Source organism: Sapajus apella, unplaced genomic scaffold (genome assembly GCF_009761245.1).
Source record: "Sapajus apella isolate SASKATOON/1434 unplaced genomic scaffold, GSC_monkey_1.0 scaffold20, whole genome shotgun sequence".
Classification (NCBI taxonomy): Eukaryota; Metazoa; Chordata; class Mammalia; order Primates; family Cebidae; genus Sapajus; species Sapajus apella.
In genome coordinates this window covers 24,963,422-24,976,617 of record NW_022436960.1, presented here as the reverse complement: position 1 = coordinate 24,976,617, position 13,196 = coordinate 24,963,422, and the positions used below count along the sequence as shown (strand labels likewise).

Here is a 13,196-nt window from a genome sequence, read left to right as displayed (position 1 = left end):
ACAGGCACTGGAGGGCTGGCGTGGTAGCAGGCACAGTGTCTTACTTGTCTTCACCTTTTAAAAATGTACAATGAAAGCTAGTCTGCTCACCTTCCAGGGGTGTTACGGGGAATCGGTAATGACAACCACAGGAGCACTTATGAGAGTCGCCAGGGCACAGCACCGTGGCATTCTCATTTACCTTCACAGTGACCCCAAGAGTGGCACTATTATTATTTCCATTTTACTGAAGCTGAGGGCAGAAGCAACTTGTTGAAGGTCACAAAGCTCAATTGAAAAGTGCAGAAGTGGGTGCAAGCCAGCGTAGAATAGCAGTGACTAGAAGGCTGCCAGGTCAGCTGGTGTGCATCTTGGCTCAACCCTCGTCTGGCTGTGAGTAAGATAAACCTTGATGACTCAATTTCTCATCTGCAAATGAAGATCATAATTGTCCTTACTTTTTGGGGCCTAATGAAGATGTCATCTGTTGTTGCTAAAGTAGTGTCATTCTTGATGCTTTAATTTGGGGCAAATTATAATTGATTGAGGTTCGGAGGAGATTAATGGGGTTAGAATAAGCATTGAAGGAGGAACCGCAGCATTTTAGGAAAACGGCTGAGGGTCTCACTCATGTTGAACGTGGAGTCGTAGTCACGTTTGCCACTGTTACAAGCAAGTGGATACGTAATAGAGCCAGTCAATGGTCCATAAATTATGCCTCAATAAAGCTGTTTAACCAAGCAGGGTGAGTCCCTACTATCTTGGGAGTGTGTGATAGTGGGATAGATGGTCATTAATCAAATAATCACACAAATAGTGGGCTGGTGCATTGAAAGGAAAGGCGTTTGAGAGTGTGTAGTAAGAGAACCTCATTTGCCTGGGAGGCCGGGGGGGGGGGGCTTCCCCAGAGAGGTGATGCTGAGCTCGGATGGGAAGGAAGAGAGGGGGTAAGCCAGGTGAAGGGGAGGTGGCAGGAATGCTCCTGGCAGAAGGAATAGCATGTGCAAAGGCCCCGAGACTAGAAAGCACAGGGATTGTTGGGGAAGAGAAAGAGCGAATGTGGCTGGAATGTCAGTGTGGTGTGAGATTAGACCAGGCAGGAGGGAGGGACTGGTCAGGTAGGACTTAACAGGCTGGGGGAAAGAGGTGCATTTTTAAGATCCCAATCCTGTTTTCCCCGCCCTTGGGCCCCAGCTCCTCTCCTCTTTCACCAGGATAGGTTTGTTAATGACCACGGGGTCCAACTGCGGTCGAGAGGGTTGCCAAGGGCAGCTTGTGTCCTGGGGTGTCAGCTTTCTGGGTCGAGCATCTCTTTGTCCCCTAGAAAGCTGTCGACAGTCCCTCTATGGGCCCAGGTCTGGCTCTATTCAGCAGCTGTTCCCTAGCTGGGAAGAGCCTTTTAGCTTTAATAAAAAAGGGACCGTAGATAAGAAGACTGCCTCGTCAGGGACAGCTGCAGTGACAGGATGATTTAAACGGCTCCTCTAGTGTCATTTCTTCTGTGCAGACATCATAAATCAGATCAGCATTGGGCTCTGGCAGGGAGGGGAGCAGGGAGCGGGGAGACGGGCTTGTGACTCTGGGTCCACCTGGCACAGGCCTGGAGCAGGTGGGGTAGCCCTAGAGGAGGCGGTGGGGTCACCTGCTCCTGCTTCTCAGCCCCCCGCCCTGTTCTGTGGAGAAGGGGTGAGTGGAATGGCTCCCCCAATTCCACTTTGCAGCCCATTCTCAGCTTTGGGGGAAAAGATGGAGAAGGACTTATAAAAGGGTATGGAGGAGGGAAATGGGGGATGTGTGGAGGGGCGGGCGTGGGAGTGGAGAGCGTAGTTCTCCCACCTAATCATGTGCTCACATCTCCTTGGAACTTTCAAAAATACTGGTGCCTCGTGCCACCCACATGGTTTCATGATTCTAAGGTGCAGCTAAAGTTAAGAAGTCTTAAACTCAAAAAGTATGTCATCTCAAACCATCACTCCCAACGCTACCACTCCGGCCCGCCCATTTTCTCTGTTCTCCTCTTAAAAGTGACCACATCAGGAGACCAGATAGAAGTCCCTGAGATAGATGTGAATGGAGAGGCGCTCCCACCTGCCTCCCTTCTCTTTCAGATCTCGCGACACCTGGGCAAGATATACAGTGAGATGATCTTCGTCAATGGCTTTGTGCACTGCGATCCCCACCCCGGCAACGTGCTGGTGCGGAAGCGCCCGGGCACAGGAAAGGCGGAGATTGTCCTGTTGGACCACGGGCTTTACCAGGTAGAAGAGGCCTTTATCACCCAGCCCCGGGGCTTCTGGGGTTGGGGTCTGCCCACCACTCTAATTAGCTGCAGAACGGGGAGGGGGATAGCTAGGGTAGCTGGAAAGGGCCCTGCCGTCTCCCTTGGAGCTGCCATTTTGTGCAAGTCACTGTCACAGAGCTCTCAGAGCTTCAGCTTCCTCCTCCTGAAGGTGAGGTTGACAGCACCCCCTTTACAGGCTATTTTGAGGAGTAGACAGAAATAGGCTTGTATATTAGATTGTACTTTCCCGTGGAACTCCAGACCAGCAAGGATCCTCAGAAGTGAGCTGTCCTCTGCATGAGCTGGGACTTCAGCGGGAAGGAATAACTACATGTTCAGGCCCAGTGAGAACATACTACCTAGTGGGAAAGGAGGCAGGCAGCCCACAGTGGCTGGAGGGCCTCAGACCGTGTCCTCGGGATGCAGATTTGGTTCAAAGGAGCCATGAGCACCTTCTCGGAAGTTGGGAAGTTCACTGCCAATCTAGACCCCAGGGCCTGGCTTGATACTGTCAGGCAGATGGTCCTGGGGGAGGTTTTCCCTAGAGGATTCTGCTTCTTTTCTCAGGGACCTGATCTCACATCTTCTGAAAGGCTTAACGAAGTAGAATGCATTAGTTTAGGGTAGGCTAGCTGTTTTCACTCGTGGCCCAAAATGAACAAAGGCCCAGATACAACAGACGCTTAATTGTTTGCTCACATGCCAGTCCTGGATGGGTGGAGGTGGCTGCCAGGCTCTGCCTCCCAAGCCTCACCAGAGGTGATGGTGTTGGCAGCTGGCAGAGGGGTGAGGGCTTGGAGGAGCATGTGTTGGTAAGTTTCTGAGGGAAGGGCTCGGAAGAGGAGCTTCTGCCACTTTCCATCATTTGGGCTCATGCTGAGGACCACATCTAAGTTTGAGGGAGGCTGAGAAAGTAGCGTGTCACCTGGGAAGAAGAGGAGAATGTAGACTTTGGCGGGCAGTTAATAGTCTCTGTCACTCAGGGTCAAGGCTTGCCAAAGTGTCGCTTTGAACTTGAGCCTTCAGGGATGGCAGAGCTCTGGGGGAGAAGCAGATGCCATGGGAAGGCCCAGTCCTCATTGTCCTCTTGCGATGGTTGGCATCAGCCAGGGACTTGGGTCTCCAGTGGGGAGAGGAGGTTCAGTTCCCACCACTGCTGCCTCCACCCTAGGTGCTCACGGAAGAGTTCCGCCTGAATTACTGCCACCTCTGGCAGTCTCTGATCTGGACTGACATGAAGCGAGTGAAGGAGTACAGCCAGCGCCTGGGAGCCGGGGATCTCTACCCCTTATTTGCCTGCATGCTGACGGCGCGGTCATGGGACTCAGTCAACAGAGGCATCAGCCAAGCTCCCGTCACGGCCACTGAGGTAGGGGCCCCTCCAGGCCCTGCCTCTTCCTAAATGCAGGAGGCAGGGCTGGGGATGGCCTGTGGACCCCTTCCGAGCGGGGTCTGAGAGTCTAGACGGGTGGGCTGTGTGTGGGGGGAGGGGAAGAATTGGAGCTATATGGGACAAGAAGAGAAAGACAAGGGGAAATAGTGCCCTGGATGGGAGGAGAAGAAGGGAATGATATTCCCTCTCTCCACTCCAAGCCCTCTCAGTCTGGAATAGAAACAGGGTCACATTAACTGTAATAACTCAGACTTCTGTGACTTTAGCTCTGACCTGCTCACACTAGATTCCAGGCTTTCACCACGTTCTCCCACAGGACCTCTGGGAATCCTTAGGGACCATCTCTTAAATACGTCTGCAGTACTTCTGCTGTGCCCTGCTTGGCACTGTCTCCCATCACATGGCTCCTCTAAGGTGCCAAGCCGAGAGGGCCCTTCACTTCTCAGGTGGCACTCAAGCAGGGGTGCTCATCTCATTGTCTAGAGACTTTTTAGTGAAACAGCTTTTTATTTGTTTATTGAGACAGGGTCTCGCTTTGTCACCCAGGCTGGAGTGCAGTGGCATGATATCGGCTCACTGCAACCTTCTCTTCCTGGGTTCAAATGATTCTGCTGTCTCAGCCTCCCAAGTAGCTGGGATTACAGGTGCACATCACCACGCCCGGCTAATTTTTGTGTTTTTGGTAGAGGCAGGGTTTCGCCATGTTGGCCAGGCTAAAGCAGCTTTTTTGTGGTCTTTATTTGTAGCTCATTTCTCCATTTCACCTAGACAGGAGTCTCATGGAGTCTGGGCTAGGAGACAGATCGGGAGCACCTCTACCTGGTACTTAAACGCACCTCTGCTTGCATGAAAGAGGGTTATGGGGGCCAGCTCATTCCTCCTGGCTCAGGGTGGGCTCTCTTCCAGGAGGCCTTTCCAGCTCCACAGAACTGGCTGCTGTATTCACAGCCTATTAATTTGCCAGACCTAGTTAGACTTGCCGGCATCCATGTGGGGGATGGCCTTGGGCTCCAGCTGAGGCCCCTGCTCACCATAAGGGACAGGGTCTTGCTTGTGCAGCCAGAAAGCCCTGGGCTCCAGCACTTCCTTCTCCTGACAGTGTGACCTTGGGTGGTCCTCATCACCTCTTTGAGCCTCAGAGTAAGCTGCTTACCCTGTAAGCTGCTTTGTGATATGCAGCTTTGGGGATAGCTAGATCCAGATTCCCAAATGATGTCATCAAAGAGGCCATCTCTCCCCATCTTTCTCGGCTCCACTTTCCTCCAAGTTGGCATCCTTCTCCAGCAAGCTTAGTGGCAAAGATGACCACCAATTGCTTTTAGCTTCTACAGCCTTGAAGTCCATCATCTCAAAGGAAGAGAGACAATTTCCCTCTTTTGTAAAATAGGGATGATAAGGATAATTTCTGCCTTATTGATAGGGCATGTAAAGTGCCTACCCGTAGTTCCTGAAGTTCGTTCATTTGACAGGCATTTGTTTTCACTGGGCTGTGGGTAGGAGCTGAGGATCCCATGATGCACAGGCAGACAGGCCTTCTGTGTAATTTACACTTTGGTTGAGGGAGACAGACAGTAAACAAGTGAACAAACAGGTGAATGGAATAATTGCAGGTTGTCAGTGCCCTGGAGGAAACAAGTAGTGTGCTGTGAGTAAGGGGGTGGGGCAGCACTCAGAGAAGACCTGGCTTGAGGAGGTGATATTTACGCTGAGGCTCAAAGGACAAGAAAGGCACCAGTTCCAGGAAGAGCTTGAAGGACACATTCCAGTCGCACTGAGGCCAAGAGGAAAGAAAGCGTTTGGTATGGGCCAGAGTGTGATGAGCAGGATGGTGGGATAAGACTGAGGAGGCTGGGCGTGGTGGCTCACACCTTCCCAGCACTTTGGGAAGCCAAGGCAGGTGGATCACGAGGTCAGGAGTTTGAAACCAGTTTGGGCAATGTGGTGAAACCCTGTCTACTAAAAATACAAAAATTAGCCAGGCATGGTGGCTTGCGCCTGTAGTCCCAGCTGCTCGGGAGGCTGAGGTAGAAGAATCACTTGAATCCGGGAGTCGGAGGTTGCAGTGAGCTGAGATCGTGCCACTGCACTGCAGCCTGGGTAACAGAGCAAGACTCTGTCTCAAAAAAAAAAAAAAAAAAAAAAAAAGATTGAGGAGTTGTGGGCAGAAGATCATCACACAGAGTCTTAAAAGCCACAGGAAGATGTTCCAGTTAATTCTCAGTACAAAACAAAGCCTTTGATAGGCCCTGAGCAGGAGAGGGAGATGCCCAGGCTTGCTCTTTTTAAGTATCTCTCTTGAGTAGGGTAAGATGAATGGTGGTGATCATTTAGGAGCCTGGGCCAGGACTCCAGGTGGAGAGATGATAGGAGCTCAGACTATACCAGTGGCAACAGAGATGGAGAGAGGCACTGGAGCCCAAGTGTGTTTTGGAAGTAAGATTGGGTTTCTGTAGGATTGGAGGTGGAGAGGAGGGGAAGGGCAGGGTCAAGGCTGCATCCCAGCTTTTTGGGTTGTTTTATGGTGGGGGATGGTGCTACTTCCTGTCATAGGGAAAACTGGGAAGGACGTATTTGTGGTGGGGTAGTCAACAGTTCTCTTGAGCAGGTAGAGATGTCGTGGGCAGCTAAGACGGGAGTTCATAAAAGAGGTCTAGACTTAAGATACAAATTTTGGAGTCTTCAGGGTGAGGTGACATTTAAAGCCTCAGGCCTGGATGAGGTCACATGGCATGTACTAGGTCCTCGGTATATATTTGTTTTTATTAACTAAGGTATAATTTTATTTTTGCATTCTTTTGTTTTGAGACAGAGTCTCACTCTGTTGCCCAGACTGGAGTGCAGTGGTGCCATCTTGGCTCACTGCAACCTTCACCTCCCAGGTTCAATGATTCTCGTACCTCAGCCTCCCAGGTAACTGGGATTACAGGCACACGCCACCAGAGATGGGGTTTCACCATGTTGGCCAGGCTGGTCTTGAACTCCTGGCCTCAAGCTATCTGCCTGCCTTGGCCTCCCAAAATGCTGGAATTACAGGTGTGAGCCACCACCCCTGGCCTGTTTTTGCACTCTTATTCATTGATAAAGACTCAGTTTAAATGCCAGTCCTTTGAATAAATCTTTTCTCTTCCAGAAAGCCTGTTTTTATCACTCTTGCTAACACTCACCCCTTAATGCTTGTATTACTAACTGGGCAATTACACCGTGCCCCATGTAGTTATTTTTTCTGCACGCCTTAACTCTCCAGCTATGTGGTGAGCACCCGGAGGGCAAAGGCCCCGTCTTGTGCAACTTTTTGTAAGGTCCCTGCCATCCTGGGACTGGGTCTGGTAGAGGGGCATTTGTGAATGTTCTGGAGATACTTACTCCATTTGCTCGCTTGGGACAACCCAGAGAGAGCATAAAGTTAGCTAGTCCAGGTCAACCTGGTCTCAGGGACCTACAGGCTCGGTCTTTCTGAGCCCTGCTCTCATTGAGAATTAGGGGAGCCTCCAACATTGTATGAGGGAGAATGTTTTTCCCAACTAACCATGGCTTAAACATAAGGAATTTGTTCTCTCTCTAACAAGAAGCCTGGAAATGGGAGCATTGACTCAGTGGATAAACAAATTCAGGTCCCTGGGCTACCTTTCATGATCCTCTGGGCTTTTCATCACAATTCCAAGATGACTGTGGTGGTTCCAAGCTTCACATCTTCATTTAGTGGTGGCTGGAGGCAAGAATAAGGAGCTATGTCTCCTTATATCATTTAAGAGCAAGAAAACCTTTCCTAGAACTGTTGGCCGCCCTCCAACAGCCTCCTCTTGGCTCATTGGCTGAAGCAGGTCACATGTCCCTGCCTAAACCAGTCAGGTGGCAAGGGACTGAGAGCGCAGAGCCAGCCCTGAACTCAATCCAGATTCCCTGCTGGGGCCAGGGAGAGGCTGCGCCTCCCTAGCAAGCATGACCCCAAGGGATCAAGTGAACAAAATTGGGTTCTTTTTTTTTTGAGACAGAGTCTCACTCTGTTATCCAGGCTGGAGTGCAGCGGCACGATCTTGGCTTACCACAGCCTCCGTCTCCCAGGTTCAAGGGATTCTCCTGCCTCAGCCTCCCAAGTACCTGGGACTACAGGTGCTTGCCACCATGCCTGGCTAATTTTTGTATTTTCAGTAGAGACGGGGTTTCACTGTGTTGCCTACGCTGGTCTCGAAATCCTGACCTTGTGATCTGCCCACTTTGGGCTCCCAAAGTACTGGGATTACAGGCATGGGCCTGGATTCTTTTAATAAAGGAGATTAGGATGAAGACTGTCAGGTAGACACCCAACAGGCTTTACTGCAGACACTACCGTCAGGATGTGTCTTAGTTGGAGCCTCTGCTGCTCTAAGAGCTGTCCCCCGTCAGTAGCCTGGGTGGGTGAAGGAGCTGAGAGGCTGTTACCAGGCCAGTCCTGACCTTGCTGAGAGGGGGGTCGCTGTGGTGAGTAGGGGACTTGTAGCTGCGGCCACAGGCACCTCTTGAGGTCCGGCTTTGTGTTGAGATGTTCCAGTCTGATAGCTCCTGCCTGAGAGGCATTTCAAGTTTTGCAGTGACTCATTTCTCAGCAGCCCACACGTACTCCTGAAGGGACCAAGAGCCCTGCTGCTTTGGAGAGAAGGAGGTAGGAAAGCCTCCTGACAGCACCCTGGGGCCCCTTATTATGACTTGGCACTGATTACTTCCTGAGACCCTATCTCTGGTGACCCTCCCAGTGCTGCTTGGAGGTGGGTACAGAGGGTATTGGCATTCCCAATTTTTGAGTGAGGATACTGAGTTGAAAGAGATTAGAGGACTTACTCAGAGTCATGCAGTCCTGCTGTGAGGTGAGGAGGTGTGGTATTGCCAGATGGTGAGGGCACAGGCTCAGGAGCTGCGCTGCCTGGGTTCACGTCCCATCTCACCACTCACTAGCACTTCACTTCTCAATGCCTTTGTTTTCTCATCTTAAATGGGGATAATACCCTGATAGAGTTGTGGTGAGGATTAAATCAATTAATACATTCGAACATTGTCAAAGTGCCTGACTTCGTTAGTAAATGCTTAATATATGGTGCTTATTGTCACCATCATCATCATCAGATCTTTGGAGACTGAAAAGGGGTCAGAGCCACACTCATGTTCAAGATTTGATTGGGAGCAGTTATCTGCCTAGAGCTGTGAAGAGTACAGGGACAGGGATTGTGGGGAAGCCAGACTCCAAACTTAAAGTGGATCAAGGGCTGTGGTGATGACCAGCGCAAAGGGCTAAACCTGGATCCGAAGCCAGGGCATCAAACCTTGGGCCACAGGTGGGATGAGACTGTGGTGAGCAGTCTCATGTGAGGACAGTGGTAAGCAATGGAGTGTGAGCAGCAGCATAGGTCTGGTGGGGTGCAGGCTGTGGGGCAGGACTTGGGAGTTGGGTTGAAGTCAGGTCAGCCTGAGCTAGGCTTGGAGGTGTAGGAGACCAGACTCACCTGTTACTGGCTTCTAGGGCTCCTTCCAGACCTGATCTAAAATTGGTGGCCAGTGAAAAAGCCTTGGAGAAGAACCTGGTCTCCCTCAATGTACCCTGTGCCACATCCAACGCTTTCCTAGACGTTTGGTTGAGACATCCCATTCTAGGTTTGTCAGGGTATATAGTGCCTGGTGCTAGACTTCTCTATGGGGAGTGCTCCTAGCAGTGCCAAGACAGTGATGCCTGAAGCTCCCTTCTGGGGCTTCCTTGCAGCCCTCTGGTCGCAGCCTGCCAGACCTCTGCCACCCCTGGCCCCACTGCCCACACCAACCATCTGTTCCTGTCTCCCCATTGCTTTCTCAGGACTTAGAGATTCGCAACAACGCAGGCAACTACCTCCCCCAGATCAGCCAGCTCCTCAACCATGTGCCGCGCCAGATGCTGCTCATCTTAAAGACCAATGACTTGCTACGTGGCATCGAGACCGCCCTGGGTACCCGCGCCAGTGCCAGCTCCTTTCTCAACATGTCACGCTGCTGTGTCAGGGCGCTAGCCGAGTGAGTGTGGCCTCCTCCTTCTCCTCCCCTCCCATCCCCCTGGCCTGCCCCGGGGGACCCACTCTTGCCTCCACTTTTCCCCACCAGACCACAGGGCCCTGCCTGAGCTTCCCAATCTCCAGATCTCCCTGCAGGAAAAAGTTAAAGTTTGAAATGTTTTCTGACCATCTCAACCTCATCCAAGTACCCCAAGTTTGAGGTCAGGAAGCCCTGATGTGTATCTCTCTGCTAACTTGTCCTGGGACTTATCAGCCAGGCCGGTGCTCATTGTCCTGCAGGTGAGGCTGTGACTCAGGTTCTCTTGAGATCTGAGATCTTTTTATTTATTTACTTAATTTATTCTCTTTTTTTGAGACAGAGTCTGACTCTGCCCCCCAGGCTGGAGTACAGCGGTGCAATCTTCGCTCACTGCAACCTCCATCTCCCAGGTTCAAGTGATTCTCCTGCCTCTGCTTCCTGAGTAGCTGGGATTACAGGTGCCCACCACCATGCCCAGCTAATTTTTATATTTTTAATAGAGATGGCCAGGCTATTTCACCATGTTGGCCAGGCTGGTCTGAAACTTCTGACCTCAAATGATCCACCTGCCTTGGCCTCCCAAAGTGCTGGGATTACAGGTGTGAGCTACCATGCCTGGCCTCAGATCTTTTTAGATGCCTCAGCACCTTTGGGCATTAATGAGGAAGAGAAGTGTGCTTCCTCAGGGAGCTAGTTCCAGAAGAAAGAGGGTTTTAGTCTCTGTAACTGAGTGTGAGGAATACGTCAGAAGGACCATGCCCTGGCTGATAGTTCTCACTCAAGAGAGGAAGCCTAAGATGGTGTTCAACTCCCAGCCCTTCCATGCTAGGCAGGGAATGGACCATTCTGGGAACCTGTCTGGTGAAGGGAGATTTGACCACATAGATCACGTACCCACTATCAAATATTGAATTAGTTTACAGCATAATATACTGCACACTGAAAGGGCCAACTCTGATTTATTCTTCCTCTGAGAGTTCAGGAAATGAAGTCTTGAATAGGTCATCATCATAAACACCAATTTTCATCATGTCCTTTTGTTGGTGTAGAAGGGATGGAGCTGGGCTGAATTCGTAATGGCCTTAGCTTCCCAGGACCACCTGACCAGGTTTCCAAGTGATTCGTATCCTTAGAAAAGTTTGGAAAGGCTTTGACTATTTTTGAGTTTGGGGGATTCTTGGTTGGCATCTATTTACTATGCTTTTGGAGAAAGAAACATTGGAATGTTCTACCCAGCAGGTTTGTTAGACCTTTGATGCCATATGAAACAACTACTTTTGTTATCTCACTTATTTGAAAAATGCCTTTGAAATATTTGAGTTCCTCTGGCTCCTGACTGGATAGTGGTATAGTATGATCCTTCGGGTGGTCCTTCGGGTCAAGGAGTTGGTGAGTTGTCCAAAGCCACCATCTTTAATTTTTCTAAATGATACAGAGCTGGTGTTTCTTGCCTCTTTATATCTCTTTTCTCCTTTCTTCTCTCCCCTCTTCCAGGCACAAGAAGAAGAATACCTGTTCATTCTTCAGAAGGACCCAGATCTCTTTCAGCGAGGCCTTCAACTTATGGCAGATCAACCTCCATGAGCTCATCCTGTGTGTGAAGGGGCTGAAGCTGGCTGACCGGGTCTTGGCGCTGCTCTGCTGGCTGTTTCCTGCTGCACTCTGAGTGGAATTGCTCTCTCACCCCATTCTGGTGTCTTTCCACTCCTCAGTCCCTGGTCCTGCCTCCACCCCGCTGCTCCATTTTTGCCACATGGTGGCCTGCAGCCCCAGAGTCACTGTCCATGGCACCATCCTCCTCCCCCTTGGGAATCCTCTCCGCACACTGTGGCCCTTGTGTCAGGGCCCACAAGCTGAACTGTGGCTCTCTCTTCTTCTCCAAGAAGACTCAGCAGCCTACGTTCCCACTCCTGGTGTGTACCATTGGGTTGGATGTCCCCGCTACTTCCATTGATCCTTCCCATTGTCAAGACGTGCCACGGGTGCCACTGGGGGCACACTGATCTTGTAGGGAGTTTGATTTTGTTTCAGGTGAGCATGGTCTCTGAACTTGACAGAGAACAGCTTCCCTTTCCTTGCCATGTCACCCTCCAGAGCAAGTCACACCTCAGCAAGGTGGTTTGGCATCTGGGGCAGACTCCACTGCAGCCATGAACTCATGGCTGTCACAGTGACCTTTGGTGTTTTCTGTACTGTGTTCCAATAAAAACTCCTTCAAGGTTGCAGGGTTTGTCCTTCCTAACCCACCGACCTCTCATCTGACCCCGGGCACATGCCCTTCCAGTGTGCTCATGATCCTTGCCAAGGGCTTACGGTTCCTCTTGGTTGCTGCTTCCTCAGGGTTTCCCAGGGAGACCTAGGGAACACAAGGCCAGGGTCTGGTTGTTGGGATTTGTGTTCTAGGTTGGGAGTTAACGCACAATGCCCATGAGGTCAGAGTGGACCTGAATTGAGTATCGGTGTGATCTTCTGCTTGGCTTCTTGCCCCTATAATCCTTCCAGCCCATGGGGCCACTTCCACTGTGGGCCCACTTCCTGCTTCTTGGGGGTCTCGCTCACCTTCGAAGACTCTGAGACTTTGGTTGGAGGAGTTAAGAAGCCCAAGGCCAGGAACTCAGAGGCTCCGCTGAAACCCTGGACCTTGGTTTTCTGTGACCTGAGCACCAACCTTGTTCTACTGTTTGCTGACTTATCCCTTTGGTTCTCGTTCAGTGGCCCCAGCTTCAGGCCTGGAATTCTACTTCTCTCCCCCTAGTCCTCCTGGAGACCTTAGTCCTGCTGCTGAAAACTGTCACTGTGGCTAGGTTGTCCCTCTGCAGCGTCTGTGTTTCCACCCCTTTGCTCACTGCCAGCACTGCTCTCCCCCTAGCCTGGTTGTCTGCTCCTGTTTCTTGGACATCCCTAACCCCCTGCTCTAATTCCCACATCTTTGTCATCGGCAGGTCCTACTGTCCGCTCTCACAGACAGTCATTGTATTTGAGCCTCTCTGATCTTACTTCACCCAATTCACAAGAGCAAAAAATCCCCTGCATTTGAGCCTCATTTTCTGTTCTCTTTATTCATAGTACAGCAAGCAGATTTTTCAGTGATCAGTGACAATTCACAATCCTTTTATTTCCTGAAAGAATTAATTGTTCTTAGTGACCAGTTGGAGGCACCCAGGGACCTGAGAGTATAATTTGCAATATCTGTTATTAATCATGAGGATGTGTGCTGCATAGTATATTTTATGGTATCTTTTATAGCCACTGAAGTAAATATAAATGTCCTTTCTGTTCAAGGTCATGGTTACTTGCTTTTCACTTTCAGTGTGTGTGTAATGGTTGGCTTCCTGCTGTCCTGGGATCTAAAACATCAGCATGGTGCCAGTGGGCCCAGCACCCACCATTAGCTGGGGTTAGCAGAGAGGCAAGAAGAGCTGGGAGTATGGGGCCGTGTGAAGATAGCAAGGTAGGAGGTAAATGTTTACCAAGTGCCTTCCATATGTGAGAGCCCGTGTTAGGCTCTGCAAA

General features: G+C 50.7%; 1 protein-coding gene across 2 annotated transcripts in view; it reads left to right on the top strand.

The window, feature by feature from the left end:
- ADCK1 (aarF domain containing kinase 1) overlaps window positions 1-11,906 on the top strand; it is a 139,926-nt gene extending 128,020 nt beyond the window's left edge. For both annotated transcript variants that reach the window (XM_032287731.1, XM_032287730.1), the window contains 4 exons: window positions 2,088-2,237; window positions 3,432-3,629; window positions 9,472-9,665; window positions 11,178-11,906. In XM_032287731.1, the coding sequence (XP_032143622.1) occupies window positions 2,088-2,237; window positions 3,432-3,629; window positions 9,472-9,665; window positions 11,178-11,349 (714 nt within the window). In that variant the 3' untranslated portion in view covers window positions 11,350-11,906. The remainder of the gene's footprint in view (window positions 1-2,087; window positions 2,238-3,431; window positions 3,630-9,471; window positions 9,666-11,177) is intronic.
- Window positions 11,907-13,196: the final 1,290 nt, after the last annotated feature.